The sequence below is a fragment of the Strigops habroptila genome, chromosome 4, assembly GCF_004027225.2.
Source record: "Strigops habroptila isolate Jane chromosome 4, bStrHab1.2.pri, whole genome shotgun sequence".
Taxonomy (NCBI): domain Eukaryota; kingdom Metazoa; phylum Chordata; class Aves; order Psittaciformes; family Psittacidae; genus Strigops; species Strigops habroptila.
Genome location: NC_046358.1, coordinates 64,686,453 through 64,708,406, shown reverse-complemented (window position 1 = coordinate 64,708,406; position 21,954 = coordinate 64,686,453). Strand labels below are relative to the sequence as shown.

Here is a 21,954-nt window from a genome sequence, read left to right as displayed (position 1 = left end):
TCTTGATAGGCTCTGCTTATGATTGATAATACAGTTGTTAAGATGCTGAAAAAGACAGAGACATGTAAGAAAGCAAGACTATTTGATTTTATTTTAATCTCAAACTCAGGATGGGCTCCTTTTGCTGTGGGTGAAAGGCTGCTGCACTAACCACCCACTTAGCTGAAATGGGTATTCAGCGTATTAGTTACATGGTAATCCTGATGGCAGTCTGGAAGAAATTTGAAAAGCTTTGTCTTGCAGAGCCGTTACCTGGTGCGTTTGGAAAGCTCGATTTCAGACATGCTGGGTCTGCTTTTGAGCTCAGCCCAGGGAGGCCAGAGCATGCACAAATGGCCAGGACTCCAGAGCCGTTATGGGTGATCAGCAGCTGCCAGGATTCGGTTCCCAGGAGCGCTGATGGAGCCACTTCCTTACACCTAGGGAATAATTGCCACCTTCCCCTCCCCCCCCCCCCCCGTCTTTGCTCCCCTTTTTTCTCCCTTCTTTTTCTCTCTCCTTTTTCTCCTCTCTTTCTCTCCTTCTTCCCCCCCTCCACCTTCTCTCCTGTCTTTCTTCCCTTCTTTCTCCCCCCTCTTTCTTCTTTTCTTTCCGCCGCCCCTCCCCCGCTTTTTTCCTGTTTTCCCCCCTTTCTTTGACAATACAGCTATTTGCTGCACATGCAGAGCTTGAGGAAGATAGAGTTCTTTAAAAAAGTGCAAATACAAGTGGGTTGCCAAGTATAATAATGAAGGAAAGAGTAGAAGCTACCCTTTAACAGGAGCAGAGACTTTGCCTGGATTTGGGCTGAGCTTACTTTATGTTGAAGACCATCTCCGGCATAGAGGTTTGAATCCAAATCAGAACTGCACTGCCCTCCTGCGTCCACAGCAGGGAAATCGTGTGTAGAAAGGGAAAGATTTCGGGAAACACAGCTCCGGTACAGAGGAAGAGTCTAGTTTTGTACTATGTATGTTAAGCAAAAGGAACAAAATTATTCCTGTGCCTGGCTACTTAGAGAAGCACACACACACACACATATATATATATGTATATATATATATAAAAAACCCCAACTCTGCCTGCTTAGGGCAGATTTTGCTCTCAGCTTCACCCAAAGCATACAGAAAAAGTGGATAGTCCAAACCAGAGTGTTTTTTTTTCCAACTACGCATTCACTGCCCAAACGTTTTGGAAGCTTTGCAAGATACTCTGCTTTTACAGGCAGCCAGTTCAGGCTCCAGTGGAGCCTCGTGTAAAGACTTCAGGGATCCTGACCATTTCATGGCTGTTTGGATTTGAAAGCCACCACTGACAACACATCCAGGGGTAGAAAGCTCCTGCCACAGATGTGAGGTTGCTCAGTTAATTATTTTCACCACCCCAAATGCTGAGTTCAGCAAATTCAGGGATTTCTGGAAAGCAGAAAGGAAGGGCTCAGGCTGAAACCTCTGAAAACCAGGATGTACAAGACCGAGATCTCCATGCAGTCCTCATATAACCACTGCTGGAGCCAGCAATAAGCCCGTGGGGTTTAGCCAGCACACTCCAGTGGTGTTGGCTCTGCCAGGTACAGCTACATTGAACAGCCCAGAGACTAATTCAAATGGTTTTGCAGGGACATGAAATGGTGGGTAACAAAGAGTCTCCCAGCAGTCCCTTCCCCTCGTCCAGCTTGCAGCAGAGTGGTCTTGCAGTGTCCTGAGCAGTGAATGGTTCTGCCCTCCCATCTCTGTACCTGCACGGTGGCTCCATCCACCTGCTAGCCTAGAAACAAAATAGCTCCTGAGCATCAGAAAAACTGAGGTCTAGACCAGTCTTTTCATGAAAGGCTAGGAATAAGAAGAGCAACTCATTTCAAAACGAGATGTCGTGCACTTAAAAGGAAACACAGTGGCCTGCAAGAGTAAGTAAGTGGTATAGGAAAACCTATATGAATATATAGAGTTGTTGCTTGTTACAGAGTGCCGTCTGGTGCCGTATACAAATCAGGAGGGCCTTGCACTTCCCCACTGAAGTAGTCCAAGCCACACACTGAGTAAGGCTTTCCTCCCTCTTATGCCAGTACATCTCAGTAATGTCTCTTCAAAATGAGTTGGTTCCTAGAAGGCAAGTGCAGAGACCTGTACCTAGCAGAACAGCAATAAAGTGTGCAGGCAGTGAAAGAAGGAAATGGGAGACTGAACCTCAAACTTGATTCAGTGTTGCTGATAAGGGATAAACAGGACAGATCCTGGAGAGGACAGATGTGGGATAAACCAGCAAAGGATTAGTTGCAGGGAGTTGCGCCAGGTTTACTGCAATGATAACATAAAAGTGGTAATTCTTATTCCTTGAAATGTTTTGAAGACAGAATCTTTCATGGTTTCAAGAAATCCCAGATTTCTTCTCAGGGACAAAAGTGAAAATAATATTAATAGAGGAATTATTTATTGTCAGATACTTCTAAGCGTGGAAGCTGAAAGTCAAAATAAGCCACTATCTTTACAGCCCCTGAGACCCAATTTTAATTTTATTGAATCACTGTATATCCAGACGAATCTGCCTAGGAATTACGTTCCATGAATCTGGGTCTAGAATTTGGTTTCAAGCTTCCCTGAGTGCCACGTTATTTGGTTCTGGCAGTTTAAAGTTCAGATGACAAAACCTCAGCACACAAATGATATGGCCATTAAAGAAATCAAGTCATATTTACGTAAACCCACAGTGAAGAAACAAAAATGCCTAATCAATTAATAGCAAAACTGCATAACTGTCATCTCCAGTGTGTTCCAGTTGCCAAAGAAATGAGCCACTGGTTTGGGGAACTTGAGCAAAGCAGTAAATCTCCTTCCTGCTCATGTGACTTGGACGACAGCAGCTGAGCATCTGCCTCAGCTCCCAGCTGCATGATTTGGCTACCAGTCAAAGAGTTCCAGCAAACAAGTTGGGTGACCTAAATCTTGTATCAGTGCATAAGTGTCAATGAACGCTACCACTCAGTTTGCAGAGGCAGGTGACCCCTAGCACCAAGTGAAACATCAGAGGAACTACTCTAATTCGTGACAATTTGTCATGAATTACAGGGATTACTCCTCTGGGGAAGAACTCTGGAATAATAGTGTGCTCTGCTTGACAGCAAAAATTGTTATGTTTATATTAGTTGGTGGTATCTTAGGAGCAGATCATGGAATCCCAGACTGGTTTGGATTGGAAGGGACCTTAAAGCTCATCCAGTTCCAACCCCCTGCCATGGGCAGAGACACCTTCCACTAGACCAGGTTGCTCCAAGCCCCATCCAACCTGGCCTTCAACACTGCCAGGGATGTTTAATCAATAAACAGAAGCAAGAGATGCAGGAGCTTTTACATCTACACCACGAAGAGTTCGGCTTTTCAATACTTAAAGGGGGTTTATAAGAAAGTGACAAACCTTTTAATAGGGCCTATCATGGTAGGACAAGGGCTGATGGTTTTAAACTAAAAAGAGTAGTTTCAGACTAGATATTAGGAAGAAATCCCTTACTCTGAAAGGCGGTGAGGCACTGGAACAGGTTGCACAGAGAAGTGGTAGATGTCCCATCCCTGGAACTATTCAAGGTTGTGTTGCATGGGGCTCTGAACAACCTCATCTAGTTGAAGATGTCGCTGCTCATTGCAGGGAGATTGGACTTAGGTGATCCTCGAAGGTTCCTTCTGACACAAACCATTCTATGATTCTAAGTTCAAGAAGTTCCTAGGCTGGATTGGGTTTAGTCTGGCCCCTTGAATTTGCTGTCTGCATTACATTTGTTTGGAGCTGTCTGAACAGCAGTTGTTGGTTCAGACCCTCAGTTCTATTGCAGGGCATACTTGGTGTGCACCTGGAGTAGAGGCTCTGGTTTAGCATCTTCTGAAAAGAATCTGAAGTGTGTCCAGCAGAAGTGCTCTGCAGATCCAAGTGACAAATCAGAAACGGGAATCACTCCAAAACCATAATGCTGCGCCAACACAAAAAATGCTTTGGTAGATGCAGCCACTGCAGCTACTGTCTTACTTTTTCCTGTAGAATACATTGCATTAAAAACAGAACACTAAAGAACTTTAAAGACAAGTATTCTGGGTGAGAATTGAAAAGCTCTCTGTCCATGGGGTAGTGGGGTACTTCAAAGAGTGCAGTGTTAGAGTGGGTAAAGATAAAAGATGATAGAGTGGATAAAGAGTGGATAGACTCCTTTCAATTCCTAAGTCAGTTTGTAGAGGCTACTGCAGTCTGGACATACCCAGACCTCACAGTGCAGCAAGAACTCTTTCTGATTTTCAGCCTTTAGCACCTCTTTATGATGATGGTGCATTTCTTACTGTGCTGTCAATGAAAATCTTTGAGGTTTCATTCCCTACGTGTTTTTAGATGTTCAAATATTCCTTCCAGAATGACTAGGTGAAGATTAAGATATCAGTGGCATTTTTTTCACCCCATTATTACACAAAAATAATGTCTGACATTTAAGATGTCAATCATTTATGAAAATTACAAGTAGGTATATTTTTTGTCAGTATGTTCCAGTGTTTTGATGAATATTTTTGGTAGGATAGATATTTCTCCTAACAGAAAAATTTGTTGAAAGAAGAGTTTGAAATAAACCCATAAAAGACCTGAGCTTATATGAAAGAGCCATTCAAAACATACTGAACAGACAAAGCTGGAGCTATTTTAACATTACACTCCAAGCAGATGCATTCACAGTAATTGTGTCAATTTCTGGAAGTTACTGATTTGAAATGTTGCCTTTGAAATTACATTTACAGTCTGTTTCAGAAGTGGTACTCTGTTGTCAATGCTGATGACTAAGAAAATTTGTTTTGTTTCAATAGACCTCTCAGAGGATTATATCAGCTGAAATAACTTTTCCCCTTCTACTTAAAACACAATTTGGGTATGTTAAGTCCCCACACAAATATGTGTTTAGCCTATGTTGTTTTTCAGTTAACTCGTGCAGTGTCAACAAGGACTTTACTAGAGTTAACCGTCTTCTAGTGAAGAGTCAAGGCCAATTTCAAGACTTGATTCAGGCAGGGTATGTGTAATGTTGCTGAGGCATCACCTTGCCTACAACCCTTCTTTCCTGTTATTGCAGGGGGAGTGTTAGCCGAGAGAAGAACACATAACCACTCCAAGGAGGTTATATGTGGTGCTTTATTTCAAGGCCCCGGGAACCAGGGGTACGCACCCAAATCTGGTTCCAAAGACCGTCACAACGTGCTTACAATTTATCCTGTAAAGTATTACATATGCATCACCTTTCCCAATATGCTGATACATATTCATGACCTATCCCCGCTTCGTATTATAATGAGTACAAAAGTCATTTCCATATGTTCTGCACTTGCGCAGTGCCTCCTGGTGGTCGTGGGCAGGGGTCTCCAGATGAAGTAAGTAGTCTTCCTCAGATGAAGTAAGACGTCTTCCTCGCTGTGTACTTTTCACCTTTTGAGTCCTGGGTAGGTTCCAATGATGGTGCTTGCACCAGCATTCTTCTTATCTCCCTCTGACTGGTACTGGTATGCATCTTCGTTTCTTATCTTAAAAGTTCTGCTTTAAAGTAATCTGTAAAGTACTGTTTCTACCAGACCATCACCTTATAGGGATATCGCTTGGATAGTCTTGTACATCAGTGTCCACACCCTAGTTACCAAACTTCTCTGACTTAGTAACAAACTTAATAAAACACAAATCAACCAAATCAATAAGTCTAAATACTCTCTATATATATTGATTGAAACTTGATTAATCTTCTATTAATTAAATGTTATGATTTCTAACAGGAGCAGGTTATACAGAAACTCACTTCAGCAGGGACATGCAGAGAAGAACCTAGACTTGCAAAGCCAGCTCACCAGGCCTTGAAAATCAGCATCCTGTTCCTGGGAGCTTCAGCGTGTGTCTACCAATACTGCCTGTCTGCCTTCACCCAGTGATTTATACTGCACCACATAGGTGAACTATCATTTTATTAGCAGCTATCATGATCAGCGACTCTGGGGCAAAAGCAGGCTGACAGGCATAGGCGAGGATGGGTAATCCAAGAGGAAGCATGTTTGTAATACTGTTCTCCTTGTGCCTCACAGAAGACATAGCCATGACCCAATGTGCAAACAAAGGGATCATCAGAGTGTACCAGGCATGCCCATGCCTGCACCTGTGCCTTGGACATGAATGGTAGCCCGTTCAATAGTGCAAGAGCTAGCTTTGTTAGTATTTCATATATTGGAAATAAAAGAAGCTTACTTCTCTTTCTCTCACTCCTTAGTCCTCCAGCCCACAGACTAAGCAAGAATTTACCATCTTCCTACAAAAAGAAAAGGGGAGGCTCAGAAGCTCTCTTATTCTTTAAGAGATTTTAAACTGATGGATTGGAAATGGAGGAGCTAGTAAATCTGCTGAAGGTTTGATGGCATAGGTTTGATGATGTTTAAACTGTGAAACTTTGACATTTTTAAATGTCCAGTTAAAGGCAACACTAAAAACAACAGAGCTTTTTTGCTTTTCTGGCTTTGCTTACCAGCTACAGTGTCCGATATCAGAGCAGAAGGGTTGGGAGGAGAGGAGAAAATCCATCAAGAAATTTAGCAGCTTAAAAAAAAACAACCAAACCCCAAACGTTTATAATCAGCTTGAGGGCTCAGTGGATTTGTGAAATCGTTTGGGATTAACAGGCTATTGATTGCTAATAAAACAATATTTAGCTTTGTCTGATGAACAGCAATGGAAAAAGGTGTGGGCACCTTGTCAAACAAGACCCATTGAGGGCAGATGATGGGTTAAGTGTGGGGGTCTGAGTGGCAGCGTGGGTGCCTAGTCTTCAAGGAGAACTTGTCAGTTGTTAGTAAGGCTGGTGAAAGGAAGGACGCCAGCGCCTGATGGCTGGGGTAGTATTGATGCAAGTTAGCTGACTAATCAGATTGAAAAAGTCCCATGGTATTTATGTCACTTTAATTTTCATCAAACAATTGCAGACGACAGCACTCTATTAAGAAGAGGTTGATCCAGAACTAAAGCTAAATAAATTAGGGTCTCAGTTTAATCAAATTATCCTTCTACTGGCCTTGGATTAACCGAGGGAGACAGCGTCGGTCTAGGCACTTCTCATTGGCTGGTTTATTTTTCTTTAAAGAAGCTGCTCCAAAGAATGGGAGATTTAACACACATAGCTACTACTTATTATACCTCAAACAAGCACCTTTTAAAGAAGTGGGAATTAATATTTATCAGGAGAATTTGCAGTTTTACCAAAAGATATTTCCATTTTTATGTTAGTTTTGTGCAGTTTTAGTTTTCAGAAATGAACTGAAAATGAGGCAAAAATCTGTCAATAAGAAAGCTAAACTAAGAGAACTTTTAAAAAACTGGCCCAAAAATCTTATTTAATGATTTCTTGATTCACAGTGGATAGTTTTCTTGCCCTAAAAATTGGTTGATTGAACATTTACATTTTGCTATTGTTTACGTGCATTATTTGTGCAGGGTAAGTCATTCTGTTTCCTCCTTCCTACATACTTTAGACCTCTGGGAGAAGCCTTTGAGGTAGTGAGATTGTTTCTGAAAAAACAATTTTCCCAAACTGTCTGGTATCTAGTTTACACCAAGAGATAGTAACTCTCTTTTTGATACTAGTAACATAAAGAAATTATTTGTTTATAGATCCTCTACAAAGATTTAACTGACTTGTTGCCGTGAATCTTTCAAAACCTTGAACTCATGACATATTCCCAATGTGTGTGTTGTCAGAATCATGGTATAAGTCTCTCCGGTTTTCTAGATATAGAAACAAAAGTAAAATAGCACATCCTTTGCTGCAGGCAACTGAATTAATTCCAGTTAACTACGAAATTTATCTTTGAAACATGCCACGTGATGGATACCCCCTTCCATCTTTCTTGGAAAAGTAATTTTGCAAGAAAAACACTGTCAGTGGATGTGGTCCTATGCCTGATTTGAGGGACTTCTTAGAAGGGTAGGTGGTGACAAGACAAGGGGGAATGGCTTTAACTGACAGAGGGGAGATTGAGATGAGCTCTTAGGCAGAAGTTCTTCCCTGTGAGGGTGCTGAGGCACTGGCACAGGTTGCCCAGAGAAGCTGTGGCTGCCCCATCCCTGGCAGTGTTCAAGGCCAGGTTGGACAGGGCTTGGAGCAACCTGGTTCAGTGGAAGGCATCCCTGCCTGTGGCAGGGGGATGGAACTGGATGAGCTTTAAGCTCCAGTCCAACCCAAACTAGTCTGGAATTCTACGATTTCTAACTTGGTTTTGTCTGCTTGTGATCATCAATATTGCTCCTCATTCTGCTGGGGGAGTCACAACTCAGGAAAAGTGGACTCTACAAAATATCACACTCTTCCTCTGCTTGCATTTTAGTTCTGCTTTTCAAGGCATTCTTATCATGCCCTTGGAAATCTAGGCACTAAGCAGTAGATTCCTGAAATAGTGATGAAAACTTTCACTAATGCTCTTTTCATTTATGATTTCTAAATTTTTCTTCAGCTCCAACATTGCTATTTCGAGCTCAAACAATTTAAGCCTTTATGTTCTGGCACACCGCAAGTTTCCCGTCTTTGATCTTTTACTCCTCATGAACTCGGACCAGAGCTGGTTCTGGTGAACTTAACATTCTTAGATGCTCAGCCCCTCACAAGAAGGGCTTTTGTTTCAAAATAACTCATCTGGGTATTTACATCCAGAGTTCACTAAATGCTTAATAAACAATGCTGATGCGACACCAAGTATCCTGTAGATATTTAAAAACCATTAATGCCAAATCGTTGCTTTTTTGGGTTTGTTTTCAATGCACAGCCCTCAGAGTTTCACGAGTTTGGCCTGTTAGCTGCTACCTGTCCTCACTTGCTTTCTTACTGGGAATTAATAGCAACCACATTTTTTATGGTAAAAACATGATCTAAGGTCAACATTTCATTTTACTATGAAAGGGGATAGGATTTCTTTCATAGTTTATCTTTACAGCCATTTATATCCAGATATTTTCTTCTGTACCAAACACAGATATTAACAGATAGAAAAGTCTGAATTCCTTACAATACTTTCTCTGTGAACACTGGTTTAGCCTTAAGATACTTAGGATTATTTTATTCTTTTCATTTACCCTTTGGACATTAAACAGTAAAAGTAAATCTTAAGATGACTGATTTTTCTACACCTCTAAGTATTTTATTATTCTTTTAACACTATCTGATTGAGTTATCTCAGTTGGATCCCAGAGGTCTGTAGCACCTGAAATCGTCCTGCATTCCTCAAGCTGCCACACAATGCACTTCTTATGAAGGCACTTTTGCAGGTGCATAAATGTATTTTATCTCAAGGTAGTAGCACTTCTCTTTCTACACCGTGGATTTGTTCTAATGGCAGAGACCAGTTTTGCTCAATCCTTCACTGAAAATGGACACTCGCAGTATTTGTACCAACACTGCTACGCTTCTGGCTCTACATTCCTGCTGTTTGCTGTTCCTCCAAGCTGCTGACTAAGTGCTGAAGTGTACTGGTTTAACCAGCCTGTCTGTCAGGGATTAAACATCAGAGGAAAGATAACAGCCCATCTAGTCAGTTTGCTGATCTGATTCAAGAAATTAGGGGAGAAGGTGATGTTTGTATTTCCTTTGCCTTGCTGACAGGTTGAGAAATGCTGCTTTAATGTTAAAGGAGAGAAAAGGGGGAAAGAACGCAGGGGACTAAAGATCACCTCTATAACATCCTGAGTCCCACACTTTGCTGCAGCCTACTCTTTACTTTGGCAGCCACTTCAAGCCTCACTTCAGCTACAGGTCTAAGCTTTCTCTCTCTAGTTTAAGCCTAATCCAACCTTCAGGGTTAGCCCTACACAGGGTTCCCTGAGCTTTGCCCAGTTATTTTATATCTGTCAGTTATTTTCATTCAGATTTTTATTAAGGGGAATATGGCCATCATTTTATGAAACTTCTAAACTGACTGAGCGTGTAAATTCAGATTAGCAATTCTGCTTTCAATATTAGTCATTTTTCCTGATGGTGGGAATAAAAACTCTTTTTTGACTACAGCTTATTCCCTCTGTATACTAACTGGCACTCCAGTTTTCTTATTAATGTTTCATTTACATCATTCCAACATCTTATGTATTTTAACCAAGTCTGAATTCCCCCTTCAGCTGAGAGGGTAATAAAGGTGTAAGGAGTCACTGGCGTTAATGATAATTTACTTGCAAAATGTGAAGTTTCTGTACCTCTTACTGCTGCAGCTATGCTGTTCATTGCTGTGCAATGTAGGGAAGTAACAGCTTTGAGAACCTCCTCATGGCTACACATCCTAAAGTCTTAATGAAACAACCACTCTCTGCTATTAGACTGCTTGCTACAGTTTCCATCATTAATTTAATAAAGCAACACATTGTGATGGGAGGACTGAGTGTAAGAGAGTGTTTGTGATCATACTCTGTGCTTTGGGGAGTGTCATTCTTGGCACTTGTCTGTAGCAGGATGGGTTTAGTATCCAAGGGGTGTAGTGTAAAATCTCAGACGGTTTGGACTTTCTAGATAGAAAATGCTTTTGAAAAGCAGTCTTCAGTCTTGAGTTTGGTTCTGTGCATTTGTCTGTTGATGACCTTGAGTGGTTAAAATTGGACAAATATAACTCTGACCACACAGTGACTAAGAAGTAATTTGGCTTCTTAATGTTAAACTTGAAACATTTTCTCTCTGTATTTTTTTTTTTCTGATTGATTACACAGGGTAAAGTCATAGCTATTTAATAATAGCATGCTCAAAAATGTTTCATTTGTTTCCTGTGTGATTACTGTTAACATTCCTTTTTTGCTTTTGCATAATGACAAGCACCGTGATCACAAAAAAGAGTGACGCAGGTGGAGAATGAAGTTACACATGGTTGGAAATCCCGAGAAAACAAAACCCATGTGTGATATGTTGACACTATATTTTGTGTGCAAACACTCTCTAACAACCTCCCCATTGTTGTGCTTCCAGATCAGGGGAAAAAAATTTTGAAATGCAGTAAAAAATGGTAAATATTTGAAGTTTCTTCCCCTTGGCCTGGATTATGAAATAGTAATCCATTACATTGTAAATCTTCCTGTACCATGCAAATCCATTTACAAGGATTAGGAGATTGTAACAAAGATGATCATATTTCAAGCAGTACTGGTGTAAGTTAACCTCTTCTCCTGCAGGGTTTCATACAGTCTTCACCCAACATGTTGTATATATTGACCCAAATGAGCAGCTGCTTTGTACTTATGGAGAATCTTAATTCACACCATAATAAAGAAGAAAGTTCAGTTACAAGGCTGTGCGGCACATTCAGTCTCTGAGTGGACTCAACAATAGCTGAGGGTGTGCAGTGGAGCAAAGAGTATGCAATCAGTGACCCCTTGCCCCTTCGGTGGGGGAGAATTCCAGTAAAAACCAAAGCAGCTGCTGTTTCTGCTTTTGCTGCTATCAGCCCAGGCATTCCTGACAGAGCAGTGGCTGTTAAATCTATTTCTGTGATTAGCTGCTTGAGCAAGAGTAGATGAAAAATAGGGATAATTGTTCTATGTCACTTCTGTTCCTTTCATGAAGATAGAAGCACCTGTCTTGCCTCGATTTCTTATGTATGCTCAACATACGCAGCATTTGGCCAGCATTTTGCACTAATTCTGTGAGTAGTACTGAGTAGCTGTGTAAGGAAACCATTCCATAAGGAGCATTGGTTTACACCACTGAGCAGGGTTTGCAGAATTGATGTTATCTCGTCATACTTCTAGAAGTAATTCTGAATGGATATAGAATTTAAAAACGAAATACAAAGCAGAATTTATGAAGGATTCTGATTTAGTTGCTCTTAGATCATTTTGCAAACCTGTCACTCTAGTCTTATCTAATACCAGTTTCCATATTGAGATTTTTGTGTCCTTTTGGATTTACCTATTACTAACCATGACTAATCTGGTTAATTAGTACCATACTTAAAAGCCTCCTTTGCTAGCTGTGAGAGATAGGAGGGTAAGCGAAATGGAAAATTAAGATACATGGGACAGATTGACAAGTACAGATCAGAAATCAGAGATTGTAATCCAGACAAGTAAATTCAGATTTTCAGGTTTTCTTCTTGAATTCTGCATTCCCCCTCCTTTTTTTTTCTTCTTACCAATAAATTCAAATCTCTGTAATTTTATGCTCAGCAAAGACCACCGAATTTGCACACTAAAACAGACGCTTTGCACACTGAAACAGAGACTAGAATCTCTCCCTTGGCTCCATCCCTCTAGAAATGACCACAACCTGTGATGATGATAACAGTGGTGGTCCCTCTGCTGAGCAACAATAACTGCCATGTACTAGCCAGCACGTGGTACCTACGCTAATGCTGACTGCTACCCATTGAATTGATTACTGTTGCAGACTAAGCCTTTCTAAAATAAATATAATGTAGAATAGCTTCTTATGAAACATAATATTGGAGATGACAAGGGAAGAGATTATTGCCATGTCTGCTTTGGTGCTGAAAGCATGGTGCCTGGATGCTCCAAGATTTTAATTTTGGGCTAGAAGCTGTAGTTTGGTCCCATGGCCTGCAGTCCTGGAGCAGCCTGGAGGTTTCCTTTGAAAAAGGAACCCGTTTGACGCATTCTGAGGCCACGCTGTGATGTGGACCAAAGTGTGGGAACGGAGGGAGTTTGGCATATCAGCTTTTAAAGTACACACTGCATCTCCTGAAGTGCTGAGGCAGAGGCACTCTAACTTTGCTAACTGAGTGGATGAAGAGTGGGAGGTGTCCCTGCCCATGGCAGGGGGGTTGGAACTGGATGGTTGTAAGGTCCTTTCCAACCCAAACTGTTCTGTGATTCTATGGTATGTGATCTGATCACAAGCAGCATAAGCAGCAGATTGAGGGAGGGGATTCTGCCCCTCTACTCTGGGGAGACCCCCCCTGCAGTCCTGTGTCCAGCTCTGGGGCAACAACACAAGAGAGACATGGAGCTGTTGGAGCGAGTCCAGACAAAGGGATGGAGATGCTGCAAGGGCTGGAGCAGCTCTGCTCTGGAGCCAGGCTGAGAGAGCTGGGCTTGTTCGGCCTGGAGAAGAGAAGGCTCATTAAGGGGACACCTTAGAGCAGCTCCCAGTGCCTAAAGGGGCCACAAGAAACCTGGAGAGGGGCTTTGGACAAGGGTCTGTAGGGACAGGACAAGGGGGAATGGCTTTAACCTGTCAGAGGGAGACTCAGATGAGCTCTTAGGCAGAAGTTCTTCCCTGTGAAGGTGCTGAGGCGCTGGCACAGGTTGCCCAGAGAAGCTGTGGCTGCCCCATACCTGACAGGTTGGACAGGACTTGGACCAACCCGGTCTAGTGGAAGGTGTCCCTGCCTATGGCAGAGGGTCTGAACTGGATGAGCTTTAAGGTCTCTTCCACCCAAACCAGTCTGGGATTCTATGAAGAGAGGTAACAAACTAGGTTTGTTAACCTGCCTCAGATGTTAAATACTGTCTTTTTCAGATGATGCATAAGCTTTGTTTTGCTATGTAATTTTTTTTAAACCACTTTTTTAACGTCTGCATTTCCCTCAGTTACAAAAGCCTGTTGCTGAACTTTGTTTAAAAGCTGGTAGTCGTGTGTTCTTTCATTTAACTCTCCCATCACAGCAACACTATTTGTGGAAAAAAAGAAACCCAGCTGCCAGTCGCCTCTCAAGGGCACAACGTACGATTCCACCTCCGGGCAGAAATAATCTCTTGTGTTTTAGGCTGGCTGAGGGGTGACCCTTTATCTGTCCGACTGCTTTTCTCGCTATCAGGCATTACCACACGAGCGGCCGCCTCAGCGAGGGCAGCGCTGAAGCGGAAGCTGCGTTCCCGCCCTTCTCCACAGCTCGCCCCACAAAATGGCGCCGCCCCAGCTCTCCCTGCCCTCACTGCGCGCGTTTGAAACGTAACGGTCGGGGACGTCAGCAGCAGTGACGCCATTCCCCGCCAGGGGGCGCGCTAGCCCCCCTTAGCCCACCCTTCCGCGTTGACGTCGGCGGGCGGGGCGGGGCCGCTGCCCGGAAGCGGCGCACGTGTGGCGGTGGCGGGGCCATGGGGACCCAGTGGGTGCCGGGTAGGTATCGGGGGTCCGCTTCCTTCCCGTTTCCCTTCCCACCCCCATCACCCCCCCGGCACCCGTCGGTAACTGTCCGCTGCTGTCGGCTCCACAGGGACCGCCGTGCCCCCCGCCGACGAGGAGATGCCTGAGCTGTCCGACGGTGAGGAAGCCTGGGAGGAGGAAGAGGAGGAGGAGGAGGAGGAGGAAGAAGGCACCACTGAGGGCCTGCGGGCTCGCTGCCTTTTCTGCGACAGGTTAGGCAGCTACCCCCGGGGCCGCAGTGTGCTCTCGTTGTCCCCACTGTTGGTCGAGGGGGGCGGTCCCGAGGTGCGGTGGTACCTGTGGAGCTCCTGAGAAGGAGGGGGGCCTGGGGCGTGAGTGCCCACACCCGGCCCGCGGGGGCAGCCGTGTCACGGACATGAATAATACGTTGTTTATATCTATGTGCTGTAGCCTCTCTAGAGCCAGAGGGCTGTTAAATCCACGCTAAAGGAGGGAGAGATATAGGAAGGGGGTAATTCCCTTTTCCTCCCTCTGAAGCAGCATGAAGGCTTCTCTCTTGAGTTCTCTCCAGCATCTTTTTCCATTGTAGGGAAATAGATGTTAACTTTCATTGTGATGCAGCAAACCTCACTGGCCAACTCTGTGCAGTTCTTAGATTTTGGGTTTAATGCTGTCTCTGCACTTAAGGAAGTTTTGAAGGTTAATAGTGCTTGTGGTTTTGTCAAACAGAGTTTTTGCATTTCTTACCTTTTGGTGTAAAATGTTCTGCAAACAAGGTAAAAGTTTTTTTGTGAGCAAGTGCATGTTCATCCTTTCTAAAAGGCAGAAATGATGTGTTCTGAACACGTTGCCTAGCAGGTCAAAACAGAGCATAGCAAACGTTTCTAAGTGTGTTCCAACTTCTCAATGTGCTAATACTGCATGCGTAATAACTTGCTATTTACAGGTTGTTTACTTCTGCTGAAGATGTGTTTTCCCACTGCAAAGCAGAGCATGAGTTCAATGTTTGTGATGTGATCCAGAAACATGGTAAGATTTTTCATGACTCGTCATTTCCTCCTACATACCAGCATCTCACTTAAAATAAAATGCAAAGATTAGTTTGTTCCTAACTGACTTCCTGGTTGTAGCTGGAGATTCCATGATTGAACAAGGGAAGTTATTGTAGAAGAGTGCTTATGTGTTATCTTTATGTTGGCAGCTTCCCATGTGCTTTATCTCTTGGTAAAGCTCTCAACTAGTAACAAAAATAAGATTGATCTCTTCTGGCTTGTGCTCAGTCCCCACTGTCTGCTTGATACTGCTGATGTTTTTTAAGCTGTTTCCAGTCTTGGCTTATGTTCCCCCAGGTGATCACAGGAAGATATACCCTTCAATCTCTGTTTCATTCTTTAAAAGTGAAGTTTAACCTTGACTTTCAATTGAAGCTGTCATGTATTTAGGCCAAGGTAGTGACTGAAGGAAGAAAGTGGAAATAGGAGGATGTATGTGCAGGGGGTCGCTATTTAAACTACTGTTATTTCTGAGCAAGGTTTTAAATCAATATTGGTCTGTATTCCATTTTATTAAGCAGAAAGCTAAAAATACAAAGGGGCTTAACAGCCTAAAATATCAGCAGGGTGTCTAGTAGGAGATAAATGTGGTTGTCCTGATTAGTTGTGTGCCAAATGAATGAAATCCATGTTCATAGTCCATGTTTTCATGGGTTCCATTCTTAATTTGTGGCAAATGTATTTGTCCTGAGGGTGACAGTTTCCTGGTTTAGTCGTAAGGAGAAGAAAAACGCAGATGGCAAACTTAAGATAGGAAGGCTGCACTAGTTAATGATGTACAACTCAAGGGGAAACTGGCCAACTGATCAAGTAATTAGTATTCATATCATTGTAAGATGTGTGTGTTTTTCTGTAACATAAGCTGTCCCTCTTTTCCTCACGCTCTCCTTTCTTTCTTTTCAGGACTTGATTTTTATGGATACGTTAAACTAATAAACTTTGTTAGATTAAAGGTAGGTGTGCCACATACTACTACTGTCATTTATGTCTGGAGAAAGGGAAATTAAGATGCCAAGCTTTCAATTTGCCCTTTTTTAATAACTGTATGGAATTTGGTATTCCTATTATTTCTAGAAATAAGAAATCACAGGCATTAAGGTAACTATTAATTGGCTTATTTAGATGTAAAGTTATTTTTAAGTATATTTAATTAATGTGAGTTTTATTATTTCCAGAAGAGGATGTTCAGACTTGCAAAAAGCCCAGGCTGTAGAGTATCATGTTGTTTTGTTAATTTATCTCAGCCTTTGACTCTGCTGTCTTGCCCCAGTAATGGGTTTACTTCTAAATAAGGGAAGTTTCTCAGTGCTTGTGTGTGTGCTGGTATAAAAGAGTCCCTTATGGGAATGTGAGCTGTCCAGACCCCTACTGCTCTGTTAGTAAGGACAACACCTTAAGTCACAGAACCTAAAATTAATCTCTGCTAAAATGATAACAGAAGCAGGAAGGCTGATGAGAACTTACAGTTTAAAGTTAGGCCTGGGTGTATTTTGTGTATTCTCTGACTTCGAAGTATGTTCCTTGGTTGTTCCCTGAAAGTTTAGGTTCAGACTTAACATCATCTTACCTAATTAAGCATTTTTTCACTTAAATCTTCAAACCTTAAATCCTCAAATTATTTAAGACATCACTAGTTATGGAGAGTAAACACAGAAATGGAAAAACTGAAGTCCAGAATATCACCTCTCCTTTCCTGGCAAAGTATTAACTGGCCAGATGCAAGCCAGAGAGAGTACATGATTTCTGACGCTTGTCACTACAGCGCTGTTTGCTTAAAAACACTTGGCATGATGAGTATCTTGGCTTTATTGATTAGCCCTGCTGTAAGCTGTAAGTCTGACACAGGCAAGCACCTGAATAAATTTGGTTCCTGATAGCAGTTTAATCCTGCAAGTATCCTTCAATGTCTGTCAGTGTGTTGTGCCTTGCTGCTCATACTGAATTCCCTGATCCTGTAGCTTCCTGGCCTTTGGGACACCGACTAGCTCATAGGTGTAGTTTTACACTGTTCTCTGGTCACTATGGTTGTAGCGGCAGTTGTCAGGGTCCAACTGGAGAAAAAGCCAGTGTCAGAAATACTTCGTTCGTGATCCCCAGAGTGAAATGAAGACACAAGCGAGGTCAAGGACTCTGACTGATCGGTTTGTTTATTATAAAATGTTATAAAAAGGATAGTGGTACGACAGGTTGGAAAAAAGGATAGAAATTAAACAAGAATTCAGAGTGCAGAAAGATAGTCACCACTGTGGATCCAGCAGCATCCTGAGGGTCCGTAGTCGTTGTCTTTGGTGGTGAGTGTCTTCCAGGGTCCGTAGTCATCATCAGAGGTGGGTGGCCACAACAGCAGCTACCTTTTTCCCCCTTTATTATGTGTTGTGGGGAGTAGCTCTATTCTTAATGTCATGTACTGCACATTCCTGGTGGATCATGTGCAATCCAGTTTTGCTGGCCTTGCAGCCAGCTCTTCAACTGCACATGTCTTGTCAGCAATCCTTGAGATAATGGACTGTGAAGTCTTATCTTGGCTCTTCCCACCCATCTCTCAGACAATGGACAGTGGAGTCCCATGTCAGCTTCTCATACCAATCTTTGAGACAGTGGATGGTGGAGGCTGATTTCAGTTCAGTCTCACAGCAGTGTGCTGAATACTGGTTGTCAGAGCCAGGATGGAAGCCAGAAGTTGATTTATTTACTGTTCCCACTAGTCATGCTTTAAAGCGGTATCTTTCTCAGCCTTTGCTACAAAGCTGCTTTAATAATGCCCTGCTTATTTTAATGTGTGGAAGAACAGATCTTTGCCTTATTTTGTTGAATGAAATTGAAGGTGTTTTTGAAGAAACAGCTTACATTCTCTTCTGTTTTTGTCTAGAAACCAACAGGACCATATTTGAGTTCTCTCAGCAGCCCACTGCCCTGGGAAGGAGAGGAATATTTTAAACCAGAGCTAGAAGATGATCTCCTCCTTCAGTTTGGTAAATAAATATCTGTCAGTATGACTGTACTGCATTGTGGGGTAAATGTGGTGTTGGCAGAGTTCATGTCATATAAGCATCATCACTATTATTGACTTACATACATCAGAAAGTCCACATACTAGCTGAAGTCATGACATTAAGCCACACTCTGAAAATTTTACCATGTTATATGTTGGCTTTTAATGACCAAGATTTCCATAGCTCTGTCCTGTTATCTGTATTCACTTACTGTAGAGAAGGTGTTCATAGTGGAGATGCTGTATGTAATAATTAAGTAGGTCAGAGACGCACTCCACCCAAACCTAATTGGAAGATCATTAGAGAATCATAGAATGGTACAGGTTGGAAGGGACCTTAAAGGTCATCTAGTTCCAAACCCCTGCCACGGGTAGGGACGCCTTCCACTAGACCAGGTTGCTCCAAGCCCCATCCAGCCTGGCCTTGAACACTGCTAGGGATGGGGCAGCCGCAGCTTCTCAGGGCAGCCTGTTCCACTATCTCACCAAGCTTCTAAAACTTCTAAATGTAGGTTTTTAAAATAATTTATTAAAATATGTATGCTCTAAGTAAGGAGGGAGTAATTCCTTTTGAAAATATCTTCATCTCTTGCACAGGTCCAACCCAGTGTAAGATACTATAGTTGCATAGAAGAGTTCTCCTTCTTTCATGGTTCTAGCAAATCATAGAATAGTAAGGGTTGGAAAGGACCTTAAGATCATCTAGTTCCAACCCCCCTGCCATGGGCAGGGACACCTTGCCCTAAACCACGTGGTCCAAGGCTCTGTCCAACCTGGCCTTGAACACCGCCAGGGATGGAGCATCCACAACCTCCCTGGGCAACCCATTCCAGTGCTTCACCACCCTCACTGTAAAGAACTTCCTCCTTATGTCTAATCTAAACTTCCCCTGTTTAAGTTTGAAGCCATTACCCTTTGTCCTACCACTACAGTCCCTAAGGAAGAGTCCCTCCCCAGCATCCTTATAGACCCCCTTCAGATACTGGAAGGCTGCTATGAGGTCTCCACGCAGCCTTCTCTTCTCCAGGCTGAACAGCCCCAACTTTCTCAGCCTGTCTTCATACGGGAGGTGCTCCAGCCCTCTTATCATCCTCGTGGCCCTCCTCTGGACTCGCTCCAACAGCTCCATGTCCTTTTTATGTTGAGGACACCAGAACTGTACACAGTACTCCAAGTGAGGTCTCACAAGAGCAGAGTAGAGGGGCAGGATCACCTCCTTTGACCTGCTGGTCACGCTTCTTTTGATGCAGCCCAGGATACAGTTGGCTTTCTGGGCTGCAAGCGCACACTGAAGCTGGCTCATGTTAAGCTTCTCGTCAGCCAACACCCCCAAGTCCTTCTCTTCAGGGCTGCTCTGAATCTTTTCTCTGCCCAACCTGTAGCAGTGCCTGGGATTGCCCCGACCCAGGTGTAGGACCTTACACTTGGCTTGGTTAAACTTCATAAGGTTGGCATTGGCCCACCTCACAAGCGTGTCAAGGTCCCTCTGGATGGCATCACTTCCCTCCAGCATATCAACCAAACCACACAGCTTGGTGTCGTCAGCAAACTTGCTGAGGGCGCACTCCATCCCACTGTCCATGTTGCCGACGAAGATGTTGAACAGGACTGGTCTGAACACCGATCCCTGAGGGACACCACTTGTTACAGGTTTCCAACTGGACATTGAGCCATTTACCACAACTCTTTGCGTGCGGCCATCGAGCCAGTTTTTTATCCACCGAGTGGTCCATCTCTCAAATTGATGTCTCTCCAATTTAGAGACAAGGATGTCATGTGGGACAGTGTCGAACGCTTTGCACAAGTCCAGGTAGATGACGTCAACTGCTCTGCCCCTGTCCATCAGTTCCATGGCTCCATCACAGAAGGCCACCAAACTGGTCGGGCAGGATTTCCCCTTAGTGAAGCCATGTTGGCTGTCACCAACCACCTCGTTGTTTTTCATGTGTCTTAGCATGCTTTCCAGGAGAAACTGTTCCAAGATTTTGCCAGGCACAGAGGTGAGACTGACTGGTCTATAGTTCCCTCGGTCTTCCATCTTCCCCTTCTTGAAAATGGGGATTATGTTACCCTTCTTCCAGTCATCGGGAACTTCACCTGGCTGCCAGGATTTTCAAATATGACGGACAGTGGTTTAGCAACTTCATTCGCCAGCTCCTTCAGGACCCGTGGATGGATTTCATCAGGTCCCATGGACTTGTGCACGTTCAGGTTCTTAAGATGGTCTCAGACCTGATCCTCTCCTACAGTGGGCCTAAGGTCTTCATTCTCACAGTCCCTGTATTTGCTTTCCAAGACTTTCGTGGTGTGGTCAGAGCATTTGCTGGTGAAGATGAAGGGAAAGAAGTCATTAAAAACCTCAGCCTTCTCCAAATCCATGGTAGCCAGTTCTCCTGATAGCTTCTGGAGAGGGCCCACATTGTCCCTAGTCTATCTTTTATTATTTGCTACGTATCTATAGAATCCTTTCCTGTTATCTTTTACATCCCTTGCCAAACTTAATTCTAGCTGGGCCTTAGCTTTCCTAACCTGGTCCCTAGCTTCCCCGGCAATGCTCCTATATTCTTCCCAGGCTGCCTGTCCTCATTTCCACCTTCTATAAGCTTCTTTTTTCCCTCTATGTTTCCTCAGCAGCTCCTTGTCCATCCATGGAGGTCTCCTGGCCCTCCTGCTGCACTTTCTTCTAGTCGGGATGCAACACCCTTGAGCACGTAGCAGGTGATCCTTGAATATCGACCAGCAGTCTTGGGCCCCCCTGCCCTCTAGGACTGTATCCCATGAAACCTTACTAAGGAGTTTCTGAAGAGGCCAAAGTCTGCTTTCTTGAAGTCCAGGGCAGTGAGCTTGCTGCATGCTCTTCTCACTGTCCTGAGGATTTCAAACTCAACATCTCGTGATCACTAGAGCCAAGGCTGCCCTGGAGCGTCACGTTTCCAACCAGTCCCTCCCTGTTGGTGAGCACGAGGTCAAGCATGGCACCTCTCCTCATCGGCTCCTCTGTTGCTTGAAAGAGGAAGTTGTCTTCCACACAATCGAGGAACCTTCTGGATTGCTTGTGCCAGGCCGTACCGTCCCTCCAACAGATGTCAGGATGGTTGAAGTCCCCCATGAGGACAAGGGCCTGTGAGCGTGAGGCTGCTCCTATCTGTCTGTAGAGCGCTTCATCCACAGAGTCCTCTTGATCAGGCGGCCTGTAACAGATCCCCACCGTAATGTCCTCCATTGCTGTTTTCCCTTTGATCCTGATCCACAAACACTCTGTTACCTCATCACCCGTCCCCAGACAGAGTTCCATACTCTCTAGCCTCTCACTGACATAGATAGCAATGCCCCCTCCCCGTCTGCCTGGCCTGTCTTTTCTAACAGCCTGTAACCTTCCATTCCGACACTCCAGTCATAGGAGCCATCCCACCATGTTTCTGTGATACCAATGGCATCATATTCCCATAGCCTTGCACACATCTCTAATTCCTCTTGCTTGTTCCCCATACTACGGGTGTTTGTATAGAGGCACCTTAGCTGAGCTCCAAATGCAGCCGACTCAATGGCTGGGGCAGCTGGAACATCTCTGCATCGCTCCAAGCACTTATTACAGGTGCTGGCAACTGACCAGGAGTGTTGGGATGGCTCAATGCTCCCCTCCCCCAACACATCTAGTTTAAAGCTTTCTTGACCAGCCTGGCAAGCCTCCTACCAAAACAGCTCTTTCCCTTCTTTGTCAGACCAGCTCCACCAGCCTCCAGTAGACCTGGCCTCCCAAATGGAGCCCCATGTTCTAAATAGCCAAACCCCTGACCCCCACCACCATTCTAACCATTTATTAACCTGCCAAACGCGCCTAGCTTTTTTAAGGT

General features: G+C 43.8%; 1 protein-coding gene and 1 long non-coding RNA gene across 10 annotated transcripts in view; one reads left to right on the top strand and one right to left on the bottom strand.

Annotated features, from left to right (window-relative positions):
• Nucleotides 1-383: 383 nt before the first annotated feature.
• On the bottom strand, nucleotides 384-17,566 carry LOC115606312. The gene is made up of 3 exons (XR_003990881.1): nucleotides 17,460-17,566; nucleotides 4,656-4,661; nucleotides 384-396 (listed from the first exon to the last, which is right to left on the bottom strand). It is a non-coding gene; the product is annotated as an uncharacterized LOC115606312 (long non-coding RNA).
• Nucleotides 13,983-21,954, top strand: part of PRMT3 (protein arginine methyltransferase 3) — a 67,801-nt gene continuing 59,829 nt past the window's right edge. For 6 of the 9 annotated variants that reach the window (XR_003990880.1, XM_030482004.1, XM_030482002.1 and 3 more), the window contains exons 1-5: nucleotides 13,984-14,068; nucleotides 14,166-14,307; nucleotides 15,003-15,085; nucleotides 16,012-16,061; nucleotides 17,978-18,080. Coding sequence is in view for 8 of the 9 variants with exons in the window: in XM_030482004.1 (XP_030337864.1) it covers nucleotides 14,047-14,068; nucleotides 14,166-14,307; nucleotides 15,003-15,085; nucleotides 16,012-16,061; nucleotides 17,978-18,080 (400 nt within the window). In the remaining variant the exon portion in view is untranslated. Of the gene's footprint in view, nucleotides 14,069-14,165; nucleotides 14,308-14,998; nucleotides 15,086-16,011; nucleotides 16,062-17,977; nucleotides 18,081-21,954 lie in introns of those variants that run through there. The other 3 variants (XM_030482001.1, XM_030482000.1, XM_030482006.1) reach the window with 2 other exon arrangements.